At 48.0% G+C, this 18,838-nt stretch overlaps 2 protein-coding genes across 4 annotated transcripts in view; both read left to right on the top strand.

The window, feature by feature from the left end:
• Positions 1 to 611: 611 nt before the first annotated feature.
• Pglyrp2 (peptidoglycan recognition protein 2) lies at positions 612 to 10,300 on the top strand. Its single transcript, XM_052165767.1, is given in 7 exon segments — positions 612 to 822; positions 2,670 to 3,181; positions 3,183 to 3,681; positions 4,624 to 4,640; positions 4,642 to 4,835; positions 5,542 to 5,839; positions 7,942 to 10,300. Coding segments are annotated over 7 exon segments (1,596 nt in total). The 5' UTR covers positions 612 to 758; the 3' UTR covers positions 7,954 to 10,300.
• Positions 10,301 to 15,621: 5,321 nt separating this feature from the next.
• Rasal3 (RAS protein activator like 3) overlaps positions 15,622 to 18,838 on the top strand; it is a 15,512-nt gene continuing 12,295 nt past the window's right edge. Inside the window, exons 1-2 of one of the 3 annotated variants that reach the window (XM_052165210.1) lie at positions 15,622 to 15,803; positions 15,923 to 16,260. In XM_052165210.1, the coding sequence (XP_052021170.1) occupies positions 15,936 to 16,260 (325 nt within the window). In that variant the 5' untranslated portion in view covers positions 15,622 to 15,803; positions 15,923 to 15,935. The other 2 variants (XM_052165209.1, XM_052165208.1) reach the window with 2 other exon arrangements.

Raw genomic sequence — 18,838 nt, 5'->3', positions numbered from 1 at the left:
AATGATATGTTATAAGAATATACAAGAATAAATAAAATATGATAAAATGTAAAAAGGGGAGCTGTAGACCAGGCCGGCCTTGAACTCACTAAAGTCTTTTAAAAATATTTTAGAGTAGCCAGGCAGTGGTGATGCACATCTGTAATCCCAGCACTCTGGGAGGCAGAGGCAGGCAGATTTCTGAGTTCGAGGCCAGCCTGGTCTACAGAGTGAGTTCCAAGACAGCCAGGGCTACACAGAGAAACCCTGTCTTGAAAAAAAACAAAAATCAAAAAAATATATATATATATTAGAACAAATAAAATATGATAAATTGTAAAAAGGGGAGCTGTAGACCAGGCCGGCCTTGAACTCACTAAAGTCTTTTAAAAATATTTTAGAACAAATAAAATAAGATAAAATGTGAAAACGGAAGCGTAACACCCTAGGCTTAACCTCCAATACTGCAAAATGACAACAACAACAACAACAACATATATTTTAAAAAGTCCCAGAGTTTGAACTTCCCAGTCTACAGGCTTCTTTTGGCATGGACTGTCCTGCTGACCCATCACGTCACTCTGGGCGGGGACAGGATAGGACAGAGGAGACTTTGAGGCCAGATAACCCAGGCTCTCTGCCCCCACACTCCCTTCCCTCCACTGGGGTGACTGCTGTCCTGCTGTGCTTTGGTGCTGCAGGTTAATTCTCATACCCCTATCCTCCTAGGGCTTCAGAGGTTCTCTGCGGGGTCTGTGCCCTGGAACTGGAGACCCACGATGAAGGCCTGGGGTGTCCTCTGGATCATGCTTGGATTGCTGCTGTGGCCAGAGCCAGAGACAGGTGAGTCCACGGGCGGAGGCGTGGGCGGGGCGGAGGCGGGGCGGGGGCGGGGCCGGGCGGAGCCTGCTTTGTTCAGTTCTAGTGAGGCAAGGCTCCAGCTCTTAGCATACTGACAATCTGGCCCCTTACATGTTCCCAGCCCCATAGAGTCAAGGAAGGGATGCCAGAAAGACCTGGAGACCCGAAAGCAAAAATTCAGCATAATTTCCTGGAGAAGAGATACAGAGAGCCAGGGTGGGAGGAAGGAGAGCGGAAGGAGAGCTGGGTTTGGTTGAGAAGCAGAAGAGAAGGGATATTTTAGACAGAAAAGAGCCAAGGTACAGAATGCATTGCCCACCGATTCCAGACACTAGGATTAAAATGGCCTTGAGGATCTGGGTGTGCAAGCACTTGTCTGTATTTCCAGAATATAGGACCAGAGGTCGCTAACACCACAGTTCCATTTCAGATGCTTCGTCTGTAACAGGAAGCTAATGAGACATACCTTATTATAATGTTTTGTGAGGATTAAATAGGTTTAATATGTCGCTTAGAATGATGCCTGGCACATCATAAATGGTTAAATAAACACTGGCAATTACCCAATAACTCCTAAGTGTGCTGTGGATGTGGTAACCAAACATTTCTAGCTTCCACTTGTTTGTTTATTTGTCTGTCTGTCTGTCTGTCCATCTATCCGTGTGTGTGTGTGTGTGTGTGTGTGTGTGTGTGTGTGTGTGTCTTTCCCTTTCTTTCTTCAAGGCAGGGTCTTACTACAGCTCTGTCTGTCCCAGAACTCTATCTATAGCCCAGGCTGGACTTGAACTCAGACATCAGCCTGCCTCTGGGGGATTAAAGACATGTGCCAGGGTGCCTGGTTTGGATTCCCTTTCATAAAGAGGGAAAAGAATCCATTCTCCTCCCCTTTGGTTATTCCTTTGTCTGTTCATCTGTCTGTGCATCTGTCTGTTCATCTGTCTGTGCATCTGTTTCTTTGTTTTTCTGAGACAAGATCTCACTTTGTAGCCAGGATGGCAGGGAACTATGTAGTTCAGGCTAGTCTTAAACTTGCGGTGATCCTCCTGCCTCAGCATTTTTAAGTGAAGGGGTTACAGGCATGACCATAGAAACTCTTATCAAGGCAAGCATTTCATTGGGGTTGGTTTACAGGTTCAAAGGTTTAGTCCATTTTTAGCATGGTGGGAAGCATGCTACATAGACATGGCACTTGAGGAGCTGAGAGTTCTACATCTTGATCCGTAAACAGCAAGAAGAGAGAGCGAGAGAGAGCGAGAGAGAGCGAGAGAGAGGCGAGAGAGAGAGAGAGAGAGAGAGAGAGAGAGAGAGAGAGAGAGAGAGAGAGAGTGTCATTGGGCCTGGCTTGGTCTTCTGAAACCCTAAAGCCCACTCCCGGTGACACACTCCAACAAGGCCACGCCTACTCCAACAAGGCCACGCCTACTCCAACAAGGCCACGCCTACTCCAACAAGGCCACGCCTACCCCAACAAGGCCACACCTCCTATTCCCTCTCAAGCAGCACAGCTCCCTAAAGACCAGTGATCTGAATCTATGAGTCTATGGGGCACATTTTTATTGAAAGCGCCACAAATGCTGAGCTGCTCAGGCGTCTTTCCTGTTCATAGTCTTGCCATGGCTCCCATGCCGGTGCTTGCAGACAGTCCTACCTCCTTAACCAACAAGCAACAGTCTGGGGGCCTCAGTTTCTTCCTCCACCCAATGGTAGTGCTGCTCACAGTGGTGTCAGAGGAAGAGCTAGGAACACGAGGAAAATGCGACCTGAACAGAGGAATGTTCCAGAACAGATGAAGCTGGGTTGCTGGACTGACTCATTCTTTCTCCCTGCAGCCTCCCCCTTGCCCCTGGTCATGGACTCCGTCATCCAGGCCCTTGCTGAACTTGAGCAAATGGTACTGCTGGCTGAGGCCAATGTCACTGCTTCTGCAAGGATTCTTCTGTCAGCCAAGAACTCCAGCGCCCACAGTTCTCTTCACCAGCACTTGCTGCTGAAGGCACCAAGACACAGCACTACAGAGCCAGATCCTCACTCCCTCCGCCCGGAGCTTCAAGCCCTGATTTCTGAGGTGGCCCAACATGCCGTACGGGATGGGCAGGAATATGGAGTGGTGCTGGCACCTGATGGCTCCACTGTAGCCGTGAAGCCTCTGCTGGTTGGGTTAGAGGCCGGTCTACAGGGGCACAGTGTTGCTAACCTGCCTTCAGATTGCCTGGCCATCCCCTGTGATACTGGAGACACCTTGACCAGTATTGGAGCCACTTGGCCAGGACTCATGGATGCTTTTACAAATGCGTCTTCTCCAGATGTTGGAGCCACTTTGCCAAATGACAAAGCCAAGACTTCCCTCCACTGTGGAGAGACTCCTGGCAGTCGCCTTGGCTGGTGACGTAGGTCTGACCTTCCTCCATAGGTCCCAGACTGGGAGTCTTCCCGGTCTGGGAACTGAGGGCTGCTGGGACCAGCTTTCTGCACCCAGGGTCTTCACACTGTTGGAGCCCACGGCATCCAGTCTCACCATGGCGTTCCTCAACGGTGCCCTGGATGGAGCTCTCCTTGGGGACCACTTGAGCCGAAGCCCTAGGCCCCACCCACCCCTCAGCCACCTGCTGAGAGAGTACTACGGAGCTGGGGTGAATGGAGACCCAGCGTTCCGAAGTAATTTCCGAAGGCAGAACGGGGCTGCTTTGACTTCAGCCCCAACCCTGGCCCAGCAGGTGTGGGAGGCCTTTGTCCTGCTGCAGAAACTGGAGCCAGGACACCGACAGCTGCAGAACCTGAGCCGAGAACAGCTGGCTCACGTAGCCACCTTTGCTACCAAGGAGTTCACTGAGGCTTTCCTGGGTAAGGAGTTCCTCCCGGCCCCTCATAAATAGGCACTTCCAGCCCATTGTGATCTCCTCGATCAGCAGGATCCAGGCCTCAGGAAATCCAGGGGACAGTTGTCTATAGGCAAGGACAACTTCATGGGCAAAGAAATGCTACAGTTGGTCCTTGAAGAATAAATAAGAATTTATATGATTTTTAAATTTTTTAAAAGAGGGTCTGGGGTATAGCTCAGGTGATACAGAGCACATGCTTAAGGAAGAGCCTGCGTTCCCTTCCTACCACCACAGTGAACTGAACATAGTGGTGCACTATGGTGAGCCCAGCTCTGGAGAGGTAGAGGCCAGAGAATCACAAGTTCAAGGTCATCCTTGAATATATATCAAGGGCAGCCTGGGCTTCATGCGACCTTGAACTCCCCCCCACCCCCCCCACCCCCCCACCCCCCACCCTACCCCCCACCCACCCCCACCCCCACCCCCACCCCGCACAAGAGGCAGCATACAATTGGAAATCAACGCTTGAGGGCTGATTGTTTTTTAACGTGTTTACTGAGACAAGGTTATGTACATATAGCCCAGGCTGGTCTTGAACTTGAAAACCCCCTTCCTTAATCTCTCAAATGCTGAGATTAACTGGGATGAGTACCCATACTCACACTTTTGGGTTTTTTCCTGGAAGTGGAAGGACATATGGTAGATTCTATCTATCTATGTATATATCTATGCATATATCTATGTATCTATGTATCTATGTATCTATGTATCTATGTATCTATGTATCTATCTATCTATCTATCTATCTATCTATCTATCTATCTATCTATCTATCTATCTTGTGGATGCCTTCTGAGCCATCTCTCTAGCCTAAAACTAGACGCCTATCAAATCCCGGGGGCCAGAGGGATGCCCAGAAGGAAATACTTGATGATCAAAGTCTGATGCTCCCTTGCTCTCGTAGGATGCCCAGCCATTCACCCCCCGCTGCCGCTGGGGAGCGGCGCCCTACCGAGGCCACCCGACGCCGCTCCAGCTGCCACTTGGATTCTTATATGTGCACCACACATACGTGCCAGCGCCACCCTGCACCACCTTCCGGAGCTGCGCCGCTGATATGCGCTCCATGCAACGTTTCCACCAGAATGTGCGCCGCTGGGATGACATCGGCTACAGGTGGACCTAGCCCAGTCCGCTGTGGGAGGGACTGGAAGGCAGGGAGAAGAAGGACTGGGCGGAAATGAGCAAGTAGCGGAAGGAATTTGTAGTGGGCGTGGTCAAGAATCAGACTGTGGTCAAAATGAGGGGCGAGGTGGGGCTATGAATCCCACAAGGGAGAAGGAGAGAAGAGCGAAAGAAGAGTGAATAGAGATGTGACTGGTTCTTAGGGGCAGATTCAAAAAGGAGAACGTTTACTTTGTTTTGTTGTGAGACAGGGTCTTCTCTAGGCAGCCCTAGTTTCCTGGAACCAGCTTGGCCTCGAACTCCACTCGAATTCGAGTGCTGGAATTAAAGGCTTAGGCCACCACAGCCTTTTCCTGCTGCTGCTGCTGCTCCTCCTCCTCTTCCTCCTCCTCCTCCTCTTTCTCCTCCTCCTCTTCCTCCTCTTCCTTCTCCTTCTCCTCCTCCTCCTCCTCCTCCTCCTCGTCTTCCTCTTCTTCCTCCTCTTCCTAAAGAAACACAGCAGGCCTGCAGCTCACTATATGGAAAACGCTAGTCTCAAACCCATAGACTGATTCTTTCTCTGAATGCTCCGATTAGGGTATTCTGCACCATTTTGCAAGAAAGAACGGTTTCTGGGTTTGCACTTGGTTTCGTAAGTCTCAGGGACTTGCTTTTTAGATCAGCCCCGCTGATCATAAATATCCCATCCCCTCTACAGTTTCGTGGTAGGCTCCGACGGCTATGTGTACCAGGGCCGTGGCTGGCACTGGGTAGGTGCGCACACGCGCGGCCACAACTCCCGCGGCTTTGGTGTGGCCTTCGTGGGCAACTACACTGGGTCACTGCCCAGCGAAGCTGCGCTGAACACGGTGCGGGACCTGCTCCCGAGCTGCGCAATTCGCGCCGGTCTCTTGCGGCCAGACTACAAGGTGCTGGGCCACCGCCAGCTGGTGCACACCGACTGCCCCGGGAACGCGCTCTTCAACTTGCTGCGCACCTGGCCTCACTTCACTGTGGTGAGTCTGCTTGTCCCTGTGCCTGAGCTTAGCGTGTCACCGAGCCTGCACCTTCGAAACATGACTCAGGCGCAGCCTTCAGTCTCTCTCCGTAGCATCATTTGTCCTGTCTATTCCGCTTCAACCCTTCAAGGATTTCAACCCTGGCCCAGCCCCAGCCAGCTCATCTTTTGTCTAACTCCTCTGTGCCACCCCTCTGACCTCAGTCTGACCTTCTTCACTTACGCCTGTTAGATTACAGATTTCCACTGCCCAGCTCTCTCCCCCAAACCACTACTGCCTTTCAGCCTCCTCCTTACAATGGCAGCCAGGAACTCCTGGTGGGGGGAGGGTTGGACATATAACTTTTTTTTTTATCAGTTTATGACAATACCCAAGATAAAACCCTTCTGCCTACACTACCTTATCCAGGACACCCAGCCTAGAACTCCCTCCAGCCTCCTACCCTGAAGGCTTCTGCTCATATGACCCTAACCTACCTTGTGACCTTCAATCCAAATTATTATTATTATTTTGTTTGTCTTTTGTTTTTGTTTTTCGAGACAGGGTTTCTCTGTATAGCCCTGGCTGTCCTGGAACTCACTCTGTAGACTAGGCTGGCCTCGAACTCAGAAATCCACCTGCCTCTGCCTCCCAAGTGCTGGGATTAAAGGCATGTGACATCACTGCCTTGATAAATCCAAATTATTCTGTTGGCAAAACCGCAGTCCAGTCCCTACTCCGGTGTTACCCTCCTCTGCTGACTCAACCCTGAGGGTTCACGATAGCCTCTGCCCCCAACCCCTGAGGATCTTTACGTTACAGCACTCTAGACCTAGGCAGCACAACCAACCTAAAGGTCTCACCCAGCCTCTGATTTCTACCACTACCTAACCACACAGTCACATCACCAGAGTCTGTTTTATTTCTTTGTGAAGCAAAGTCTAACCCAGGCTAGCCTTGATCTCTCTGTGAGGCTCAGGCTGGTCTCCACCCCCACCACCCTCCTGTCTCTACCTCAAGTGCTGAGATTACAGGCTTTTAAAGTTTATTACACAACTGCTACTTCCTTCTTTTATTCGTGTGTGTGTGTGTGTGTGTGTGTGTGTGTGTGTGTGTGTATGCACATGCATTTGCATGTGTGTGTTAAAGACAACTTCCGGTGTTATCCTCAAGAAAGGCATCCATCTACCTCCTTTCAGACAGGGTTTCTCATCACACTAAAGCTCACCAAATAGGCTAGGTTTGCTGGCTAGTAGCTCAGGGGGTCTTCTTGTCTTAAGATCCCCCAGGGCTGGGACTGAAAGCCACTTTGCCCAGCATCTTTATGTGGGTCCTGGGGATCAAACTCAGGTCCTCACATTGCAAGGCAAGCCCCCTGCTGACAGAGCCCTTTCCCCAGCCTCTGTTTTGATTTTGAGACAACGTTTTCCTTAGCCCAGTGGGGGGGATCTCCAGCCCCTACTTACCTAAATGTTGCCACTCCTGTTTTCATTAAGCTATTTATCTGCCTGCCCTTGCTTGCAGACAGGTTTGAGTTTGGTTTGGTTTGATTTGTTTTGATAGGGATTTGTACTTGTTGTATAACCTGGGTTAGCTTCTTCTTTTCTTCTTCTTCTTCTTCTTCTTCTTCTTCTTCTTCTTCTTCTTCTTCTTCTTCTTCTTCTTCTTCTTCTCTCCTCCTCCTCCTCCTCCTCCTCCTTCTCCTCCTCCTCCTCCCCCTCCTCTTCCTCCTCCTCCTCCTCCTCCTTCTCCTCCTCCTCCTCCCCCTCCTCCTCCTCCTCCTCCTCCTCCTCCTCCTCCTCCTCCTCCTCCTCCTCCTCCTCCTCTTCTTCTTTGAAGCAGGGTTTCCACTATGTAGCCTGGAACTCATATAGAGGTACCAGCTTCTGCCTTCTGGATGCTGGGCCCAAGATCAGCCTTGAACTTCCCAGATCATTTGGCCTCAGACTCCCAAGTGCTGGGATTATAGACGTTTCCTTGCCACACCCTGCTACAGTCAGCTTGGTATCCACTCCTTCACTGTGGGGCCCTGTCCTGTCCTATATCCAAGATTCCATAGCAAGGAGGACAGACCCAGCCATACATGCACCCTAAGTCTCATATTCTCTTATTCCGTCTAGGTTGAAAACTAAGAACTCCTTTGAGGGACCCTTGAAGATCCAGGAGGCACTATCCCTGACAATCCTTGGAGCAACCTCAGACCTCCAATAAAGGGACCACTGAAAGGAAATCTCTATAAGAATCCTCTTCCTGAGAGACCAAAATGCAAGCAAAGTGTGTGTGGCTCAGTGGGAGAGCACCTAGTTGACAAGCAAGAGGTGTTTGGTTTGGTTTGGTTTAGTTTTCATGACCGAGTTTCTCTCTGTAGCCTTGGCTGTCCTGTAACTCCCTCTGTAGACCAGGATGGCCTCAAACTCACAGAGATCTGCCTGCCTCTGCCTCCTTAGTGCTGGGATTAAAGGTGTTGCTACCACTGCTGATCCAAGGCTCTTGATCCTTACTCGAGCATTACAACATAGGAAAAGCTAGGTATGGGAGCTCATACATGTAAACATAGCAGATAGAGGACGGACTTCTTGGAAGCTGTGGGTATTAGGGACTGACACCTGGTGACAATGAACACTGGAGAGTCAGGATGACAAAAATGGAGGCGCTTTACTTTACGACCTTGTAAGGTAGCATGCCAATAAAACTGGCAATGGTGCCCATTGGGAGAAAAACTGTCCTTTAAAAAAAAAAAGGTCCTAATCAAAATTCCTTTCCTTCCCCTCCCCCACCCTCTTTGCTGCATGTTATCTGAGTTCCATTGTCTGTTCATTTCCCCCTTTATCAGTGTATGCTCTTGGTCATGATCAATGTATGCTCTTGGTCATGATCAATGTATGCTCTTGGTCATGATATAGCAAGCGGCCAGTATCCTCTCATCCGGAGATAGATAACCTTTGGTTTGAAAAGAAAGTTAGCTAAAAGGCCAGACAAGAAGAAGACACAAGCTGTTAGGGCAAAGAAGCCAAAGCCTTACTTACCTGAAACCGAAGCCCATCTAAGGGGCTTTTGTATTGAAAAACGGACAGTGTGTTTTGTTTCCCACCAAGGCTAGAGGCTAACTTGGACTACAGTGAAATCCAGAAAGGAAAAACAAATAAATGAGTTTCGGTACAAAATGGTGGTTTGGAGGCAACCCTAGAACTTACCTATCGGGGAGTAAGAAGGCGCAGCCTGGAGAACAAAAATCACTAGGGAAGCAGCCAAGTGGGCAAGCGGCTCCCACTGCAGACAAGCAGAGCTCTTGTTGTATCCACTTGGCTATCTTGTTGTGTCCTCCTTGCTATGGAATCTTGGATATAGGATAGGACAGGGGCCCACAGTGAACGAGTGGATACCAAGCCTGTCTTCTACAGAAGACAGCACCAAAAAGACCCTTCCTGTCAGCCTCGAGACTAAGAGGCAGAGAACCTGGGTTGCGGGTAGAGGGCCACTCTCAGGAAGTGTTAGCTTAATGGCACATTGGGGTTGTGTTCCACATAGTGAACGCATGGGATCCCATTTTCTTAAAAAAAAAAAAATTACATTAAAAACATAGCCTGAAGCTGTAACTCAGGGATAGCACTTGCCCAGTGTACTGGGGGCCCTGGGTTTCATCTCCAGCTCTAGAAAAAGGAAGGAAAAGAAAAGGTGAAAAGGGGAAATTTTGGGAGTGGCCCAGCGCGCAGCAACTACTAACACTGGAGAACTCTGGAGAGGCTTCGGTAGATCAGCACGAGGATCTGAGTTCAAATCGCCGCTACTCGCTTAAAAGCCGGGTGCTTCTGTAACCCTGGCGCTGTGAAGGGTGGACGCAGGAGGATTGCTGAGGCTTGGTGACTGCCTGCCAAACTCCAAATCTGATAGACTATCTCCAGAGGATAAGGCAGAGAATGGCGGAGCGTAACATTTGAGAACATCCTCTTCCAACCTCTGTGGCTGATCCCTGCCCCAAACCCCCAACCCCCAACCCCAGTCAATCTGGCAGAACGTGGAGGAGCTCGGATGCAAGAGCGGCTGGTTTGAGCGAGGTGGGCCTGGCTACGGTATATCCATACGAGGTCAGGAATCTCGGGCTCTACCCGAGCAGTTGTTGGCTTTACGAACCACCCCATCCCTCCACTACTCTGGCGATGATGCACCTCATAGCCGAATGTTTGCCTTGCACATCTGAGGCCTGGGGGGTCCACTTCCAGTATCACAAATGAAGAGCTGATTAGTCATTCTCTAGCATACAAATATTCCATAACGTCATATGGTACCCAGTAAATATATACACCCATAACTTGTCATTTTAATAAAATATGGCTGACTGAGATAGCACGCACCTTTAATTTCAGTTTTTGGGAGTCAGAGGTAGGCATTTCTCTGTGAATTTGAGAACAACCTTCTCTACCAAGCAAGTTCCAGTCCACCTATAGCTACATAATGAGACCCTAGCTCAAATTTTAATCAATTAATTAACTTACATAAACATGCTTTTAATCCTAGCACTTGGGAAGCGAAGGCAGGTAGAGTTTGAGTTTGTGGCCAACCTGATGTAAGTAGCAGGGAAAGAGACACCCTGTCTTGGGAAAAAAACTAATTAACTGATTAATTAACTAATTCTGATTGATTGATTGATTGATTAAAATAAAGCTGAGTGCGTAGCCCAGTAACAGACTGCTTGCCTAGCATTTACAAAGACCTGGGCTCCATCTCCCACACTGCGTAAACGAGGCATGATGATGTATACCTTTAGTTTCAGGGCTCAGGGGTAGAAAATAAGAGAATCAGAAGTTCATGATCATCCTCTTGTAGCCCAAGCTGGCCTCGAATGCACTATGTAGCTAAAGATGACCTCCAGTATATATAGAAAGCTTAAGACCAGACTGGAATACATAGTATCTTATCTCATGTGTGTGTGTATACACATATATATGTGTATATGGTATATTTATCATACACACACACACACATACATATATATATTAACTGCTTGGAGCTGGAGAGATGGCTCAGCGGTTAAGAGCACTGACTGCTCTTCTAGAGGTCCTGAATTCAATTCCCAGCAACCACATGGTGGCTCATAACCATCCGTAATAGGATCCGATGACCTCTTCGGTGTGTCTGAAGACAGTTACAGTGTACTCACATACATAAAATAAATAAATATTTTTTAAAAAATACCTACTGCTCTTTGAGAGAATCTGGGTCAGTCCCCAGCACCCCATAATGTTCCAGATTTGTCTTTATCTCTATCTCTGGTCTCAGGGTATCCAATGTCTTCTTTGGACCTCAATGGGCATCAGGCACACACATGATACACATAGATATATACAGAGAAAATACAAACAAACAAAAAACCCATTACACATAAGAATAAATCAGTCGTTTTTAAAAGATAAAGAAAATGAAAAAAAAATCATTTAGAGCCAGAGGTAGGGCTGGGTGGTAGAGCACTTTCATAGTATGTGTGTGGTATAGAGTTTCATTTCCAGCAAAGGAGGAGGAAAAAGCATAGATCTGGGAATAGAGCCAGTATGTAATTATATAATATAATAAATATAATATAATATAATATAATATAATATAATATAATATAATATAATATAATATAATATAATATGCAGATATATACATAGGAGGGGGTGTTGTTTTATTGGACAAGACTCATGTAGCCCAAGCTGGCCTTGAACCCACTCACTACATGGCTAAAGATAACTTCTGATTTCTGATCTTCTTGCTTCTGTCTACCAACTGAGATTACAGGCCCGTGCCACCACATAAGCTTACATGGCACTAGGGCTCCAACCAGGGCCTTGTGCATGAGAAACAAGTGCCCTGCTAATGATGCGTATTTCCAGCCCTCAAAATAAAATTTCAAATGAAAAAAAATTAAGATTTACACATAATAGGATTATAAGGTATAATAAATATAGATGCAATGTCCCTTTTTCTGTGGGGGTTGGGTTTGAGACAGGGTTCCTCTGTGTAGCCCTGGCTGTCCTGGAACTCTCTTTGTAGACCAGGCTGGCCTCCTCCTGCCTCTGCCTCCATAGTGCTGGGATGAAAGGCGTGCACCCTCACACCCAGCTTGCAATGTCCCTTTTTCAAAACAAGAGTTTCAGGACAGTCACAGTAAGGAGAGCTTTAAACCTTTGAGCCTGGGCCTTTAGTGTCTGCCAACACCATATACCCAGGGAGTCTGCCTTATCCTATCCACTCCACTAATCCAACTCCCCATATACAGTCCACTATATATCCCAGGCTGGCTTCAAACTTGTGGCACCAATTTTCTTGCACCAGTCTTCCAAGTCCTGGAATTACACGTGTGCACTGTCCCACTGGCCACTGTGATCCCGACCTTTGGACAAAGTGTTCCTTCCATCAGGCACAAGGGTTATCTGTTTTCTTCTCATGCTTCAGCTTGCAAAGGTTACCTCCCTAGAGAAGTCGTCCTGATTTTTCCAACCTGAGAAGAGTGGCTCCCCTGGTCACCTGGTCATCCTCCATCCAGTGTATCTATCTTGTCCCAATCTCCCATACAAACCCATAATGTCGCACTGAATTTAGGACATGTCCCCAGACGATACCAGGAGGACAGAAATCATGTCAATTTAATCTCTTCCCTCTTCTCACCTAGTAGGCACTCAGGAAACATTCATCAAACGTGAGCTTTTAAAACTGTTTTAGCTGGGCAGTGGTGGCGCACCCCTTTCATCCCAGCACTTGGGAGGCAGAAGCAGGCGGATTTCTGAGTTCGAGGCCAGCCTGATCTACAGAGTGAGTTCCAGGACAGCCAGGACTGCACAGAGAAACCCTGTCCGAGAAAGTTTTTCCAAACTTTTAATTATGTATACCTGTGTACGGTTATATGCTCTTGCAGAGTGGAGTATAAAGATTCTCAGAGGCCAGAACAGGGTTTCAGGAACTGCGGGGCTGGACACACAGTTGTGAGCCAGCCATGCCATGGTGTTTCTTGCTTAACCTCAGAGCCATCTCTCTAGCCGTCGAATGGGAGCTTGCTGAGACTGATACCATCATCCTTTACAAACCAGGAAGCACAGGGAGAGGAAATGACTTGTCTGAGGTCACAGTGAAAAAGCAGATGGCCAGCAGTCCAACCTGGGTGAGAGCAGTGCTGACTCCCTCCTGTCAGAGCATCTACCCACTCCTCTCTTGTCAAATCTGTATTGCATTGTATTTATTTTGTATGCTGCATCTACATACATGTGCAGGAGAGTGGAGGGGTCTGAAGACAGCTTGTGAGAGTCTGTTGTCCCCTTCTACCATGTGGGTCCCAGGAACTACCTTGTATTCACTGATCCATCTTGGTGGCCCCACCTCTTTCTCAAGTAAACATTTATCAAAACATGAAAGATACTGACTGGACAGCACCCCAAAACTCACCTCAAAGTGATTTCACAACAAAACACACCCAGTGTTGAAACTCAAAAAACAGAGCATGTCAAATTTATGTTGTATAAATTTGTACTTATAAATAAATCTGTGATGGGAGCTGGAGAAAAGGCTCAGTGGTTAAGAGAGTAGACTCCTAAACCCAGCACTCACACTGGGAAGGTAATAATAAACACCGTGGCTATAGCTCCAGGAGAATCTAATGTTTCTGACCTCTGTGGACACCCTATCACACATGAATACACTAGAATACATTACACCCTACACACACACACACACACACACACACTCACACACTCAAGGTGGGAGTACATCTTAAATATTGGTCAAGGTGACTGATCCCAGGATTCAGGAGACTGAAGCAAGAAGATCAAAGGTTCAAGTTCAGCCTGAACTAAGTAGAAGACCTTGTGTGGAAAAAAAATTCAGGCTGAAAATGTAGATCAGTTGATAAAGCCTTCATCTAACACAAATAAAATCCTGGGTTCAAGGGTGGAAATACACCAAACAAAACCAATAACAAACAAACAAACAAACAAACAAAAAGGCTGGCTATGTAGTGCATAGCTATAATCCCAGCACTTGGGAGACAATGACAGGAGGAATAGAAATTTAAGACCAGCCTTGTCTAAGTAACCAAGTTCAAGACCATCCTTAGACACAACAGACCCCCATTTCAAACAAAACAAACCAAACCAAAAGAAGCCATCTTTCAAAAGTCTCCTTTATGTCCTCACTTAGTCACTAGCCCTTATGAATGAAACTGATTCCCTGGCTTTTTTAAAAAAGATTCATTTGTATTATTTTTAATTGTGTGTGTGTGTGTGTGTGTACTCATGCAAGTGGGCGCAATGTCCAAGGAAGTGTGGGATCCCTTGGAGCTGGAGTTCCAGGCATTTGTAACAGTCACGGTTTATTTTTTTGTTTTGTTTTGTTTTGGTTTTTGGTTTTTGGTGGGTTTTTTGGGTTTTTTTTGGGGGGGTTGTTTTTTGTTTTTTGTTTTTGGCTTTTTCGAGACAGGGTTTCTCTGTGTAGCCCTGGCTGTCCTGGAACTCACTCTGTAGACCAGGCTGGCCTCGAACTTAGAAATTTGCCTGCCTCTGCCTCCCAAGTGCTGGGATTAAAGGTGTGCGCCACCACCGCCTGGCTGTCACAGATTTAAGGAACAGTTTCTGGTCCTCTGCAAGAACAGAAACACGCACACACACACACACACACACACACACACACACTTCACTACTAAGCTGTCTCTCCGGCTCCAATTCTGTGACTTTCGTAGTATCTTCAAACATTTGGTTCTCAACTTTTTACTTTTTCCTCCTTCTTTTTCTTTCTTTCTGTCTGTCTGTCTATCTGTCTTCCTTTGTTTTTTTTTAATCTTTGAAACACAGTCTTGCAGGAGAACCTCCCGCTGCCCTGGAGCCCACAAAGACCCTCCTGCCTCAGATTCCTAAGTGCTGGATTTTTAAGTGTGTGTAGTGACCACACCCAGAAATGTTTAGGATTTTCTGACTTGATTGAATTCACCCACAGTATACTCTTTAGCTTTGGCTTTTGTTCAGCATTGTGACCTGTCCGACCCCATTAGTTAAAGGATTTATTCATTTTTCCTTGCTGTAGGATACTCTTCAGTGTGGCGACGGCACTGAGTATTCGTTCGTCAGTCAGTGGACACCTGAGTCATTTGGAGTCGTTAGCTGCAGTGTTTGGTAGCCTCGTCTATTGGATGCCAACCTAGCAGGGAAATACTGAGTCAGAGGAGACCCACATAGCATGCCAAGAGGACAAGGACTGGAGGTAAGGCACGATGAGTGCTGCGACTGTCACCGAACATGCACAGCCGTTGCTTCTAACTTAACACTGGATTGGGGAAAGTCTAGCCAAGAGTCCAAGGCCAGCCTGGGCTACACCACACGTAGTGAGCTCAAGGCCCAATCTGTACAATAAAAAAATAAAAAGGCTAAGCATGTGGCTTAGTAATAGAGCATAGGCCTTGCACCCGGGTCCTAGGTTCCACTCCCAAACTGGTAAATATCTCAGGGGGTAATGGCACTTGCCAGAATACGGAGTTCCATCCCCAATCTCACATAGAGGTAGGAGAGACTCCTCACGGTTGCCCTCTGATCACCATGTGAGCACTGTAGCGTCCATGCGCAAAAATAATAAATATATATTGAGTCTTTTTAAAAAATCCAGTCCAATAAAATTGTGGCGGCTTCCTTACATAAGTGAGTCTTTCCACACTCCAGCCAGCAGAAGACTTGGGTGGGGGGTGGTAGCCACCGTAGCATGTTCCCATTTCACAGAAGGCAACTGAAGCTCACAAAGAGAGAAGTAGGTACTGCCTCCTAGACCTTCTCACCAGAAGCCAGAACTGCCAACCTCTCTTCCACCCCGCCACCTCCGCATCCTGCCCCCATCATGCCCTCCCAGCCTGACTGTAAGGGGGGTGGAGGGCGGGGGAAGACAAGACTGGGTCACGTGGAGCTAGGTTCTGAGGAAGGAAGCTAGGCACAGTACAGACGGCTGCTGGTTCTGGACTGGCCAGGAAATCAAGGTAAGGGAGGGTGTACGTGTGGCAAGTATGTTCCTCGGAGCCAAAGCTGAGACGAGACCAGGGAAGATGGAGAGAGAACGTGGGCGGACAATGCTCAGAACCTTTTGGTCTTGCAGCAGAGAGTCCTCCGCCATGGACCCACCGTTGCAGAGTGAAGATTCCCAAACGCAGACCTCGCCACCCTCTCCGCTGACACACTACCGCTGGCACACAGGAGGCAGAAGGGAGAAGGCTGCTGGAGGGTTCCGCTGGGGCCGCTTCACAAGCTGGGGAAGGACCCTGAGCCATCAGGAGTCCATGGTGAGCAGCCAGCCAGCCCCTAGATCTCTATTTCGTCGGGTCCTCTCTGCACCCCCAAAAGAGTCACGGCCCAATCGCCTCCGGATTTCCAAGACCCTGTGGGGGAGGCACAAGAATGTGACACCGCTGGAAACCAAGCCAAATCCGAAGGCCCCAGGTACGTTCCCCCCCACCCCAGTCCAGTTGGGGCTGGGTGGCCGGATGCCTGGGTGTTTGTCTGTCAATCTAGCATCAGCCCTCTAGACACAGGAAGTTGTGGGGAGTACGAAAGCCCAGCAGGAAGCGGCTGGGGCCCCTAGCAGCTCTCATCTTTCTTTCCCCCCTAAACTGGGGTGAGGGAGACTCACAGGACCCGTAGGCAGCTGGGGTTCAGCTGAGAAAGGGGCATTGAATGTATGCATCTTAGTAACCTGTGGGTGCCTAATGGTTCTTGGCCCTGATGGTTGTCTTCTGTATCCAGTAGACCCAGCCGTTGGCTGGATGTGGATTTCAGCTGCCTTATATACAGCCCGTGTTTTACTTTGTTTCCTTGAATGTGAAATTTCCCCATTTCTGACTTAAAGACAACATTCATTCATTCAAGCAGATGTTTATTCATTCAGTGTGTGTGTGTGTGTGTGTCCTTTATCATAACACATGTGTTGAGGTCAGAAGACAACCTGCATTTATTTATTTATTTATTTATTTATTTATTTATTTATTTATTTATTTATTTATTTATTTATTTATATTGGGAAGGGGTCAAGCAAGCCATGGTTTAAGTGAGGGGGTCAAAGGACAACTTTTAGGAGTCCGTTGTCTCCTTCAAGCATGTGGGTCCTGGGGGATCAAACTCAAGACAGTTAGCCTTGGTGGCAAGCACCCTCACTTTCTAAGCCACCTTGCTGGCCCAAGCGAAGTTTTTTGAGCATCGAACTGTTTCCTGACTGAGATGCTAAGGGCAGCTGTGAGGGAAGCAGATGACACTGCCCTGTGGAGTTCGCCTCGTAGTAGGTGGGGGAGGAACAGTCACAGACAGAAAAAGAAATGAAGCCCATATGAAGATGGCAGATGCTGCAAACTGAGAACCGGGAGACTCGTGGAGACTAGGAAGATAGAGACCAGGGGCTAGCATATTCTAAGAGATCATCCGTAGGAAAGAGTTAGGGTTGTGGATCGTGGCTCAGTGGCAGAGCACTTGTTAACATGGGAGAGGCTGTGGGATTGTGGGTTTTATACCCACCACCAAGAAAGAAAGAAGAATTGTGCATATCACCCCCAGTGGTAAAACGGGGTAGAAAATAAACTGAGGAGATTGGTTCGGTTGGTGTTTCCTGGAAGCTCATGGTTTTAATTCAGCTCATTCCTAGAAATTCTTGAAATGCCTTCCCTTCATCAGAGCTGGGACCTACTAAAATCCCAGCACTTGGAAGGCAGGAACGGGAGGATGATCGGTCTTAAGTTCTAGGCCTCCCTAAGCCATATAACAAGGCTTTATCTCAAAACAAAGGAGGCTCTGGCAGGTGACTGGCAAGTAAAAGCCCCACTTGGCCAAGGGGAGACTGACGCCTAAATGTTGTCCTTTGACCTTCACATGAATCCACATTAATTAATTGATCGATTGATTGATTGATTGACTGATTTAAGTTGTTCTCTGGCCTCCACTTGTGCCATGCCAAATGTGTGTGTACAAACACTACATAAATGTCATAAAAAGTAACTCAGCGTTAATATTATATTTAGTAAAGTGGTTTCATATTACAGGGATTTTTTTCCCCAAGACAAGCTCTTGCTACATAGACCTGGCTGGCCTCAGACTCACAGATCTGCCTGTCTCTGCCTCCTGTTTGCTGGAATTAAAGGCGTATACCACTAGGCCCAACTATTTCCTTCCTTCCTTCCTTCCTTCCTTCCTTCCTTCCTTCCTTCCTTCCTTCCTTCTTTCCTTCCTTTTTTTCCAGTTTAGGGACTCACACACAAAAGACAGTAGCCCTCCTACTGGGCTAAGCCCCCAGCCCTACAGAAGGATTCTCTGAGGCCCTGTGGAATGCCAGAGGTTGCCCACTACATAGACTCCAGACAGTGCTTTCTACCAAGCGAGCCTGTCCCTTCCTAGCTCAACATCTTCCACTCCTACTCGCACAAGGGGGCTGGGGTAGCCCGTTGGTGGAGAGTATGCTCAGTACAAGCTCAGTCCCCAGCACCACAGGCAAACCCTAGTTCCTGACTAGTTGCAGAGACTTCAGTCCAGCCTTTCTTGCCCTTCCCTTGATTTCCCTGGGGTTTGCTCATCCACCAGCCTTTGTTCAGAGTCTCCATATACTTTCTCCTCCATCTCGGCTGGGTGAAATTCAAACTTCAGTTCAAAAACTAGTGCAAATGTTCTCTGTCAGGGTGAGGAGTAGAGTCCTCCCTGACCCACTCTCCACCACCACCCCCTCCCCAAGAAAGAAAGCTCCATGTACTTACAACGCTGTCTGTACCGTTCTCAAATGAATCCTTTCCACCTTAAGTAAATTGTGTGTGTGTGTGTGTGTGTGCGTGTGCGCACGTGCGTGCACACGCACACATGAAGAAGTCAGAGGATAGCACTGTAGAATCTGTTCTCTCCCTCCACCTTTATGTGGGTTCCAGGGGTTGAGTTCTAACCAGACTTGCATGGCTAGTACCTTTACCTTAGAACCGCTTTGCTGGTCCCAGATTAGTTATCTATGTAAGAGGCCAAGGCTCGAACCCTATCATTCTATCTACCTACC

Source organism: Apodemus sylvaticus, chromosome 20 (assembly GCF_947179515.1).
Source record: "Apodemus sylvaticus chromosome 20, mApoSyl1.1, whole genome shotgun sequence".
Taxonomy (NCBI): domain Eukaryota; kingdom Metazoa; phylum Chordata; class Mammalia; order Rodentia; family Muridae; genus Apodemus; species Apodemus sylvaticus.
Note: the sequence above shows the minus strand (reverse complement) of the source record. Positions and strands in the feature narration are given on the sequence as shown.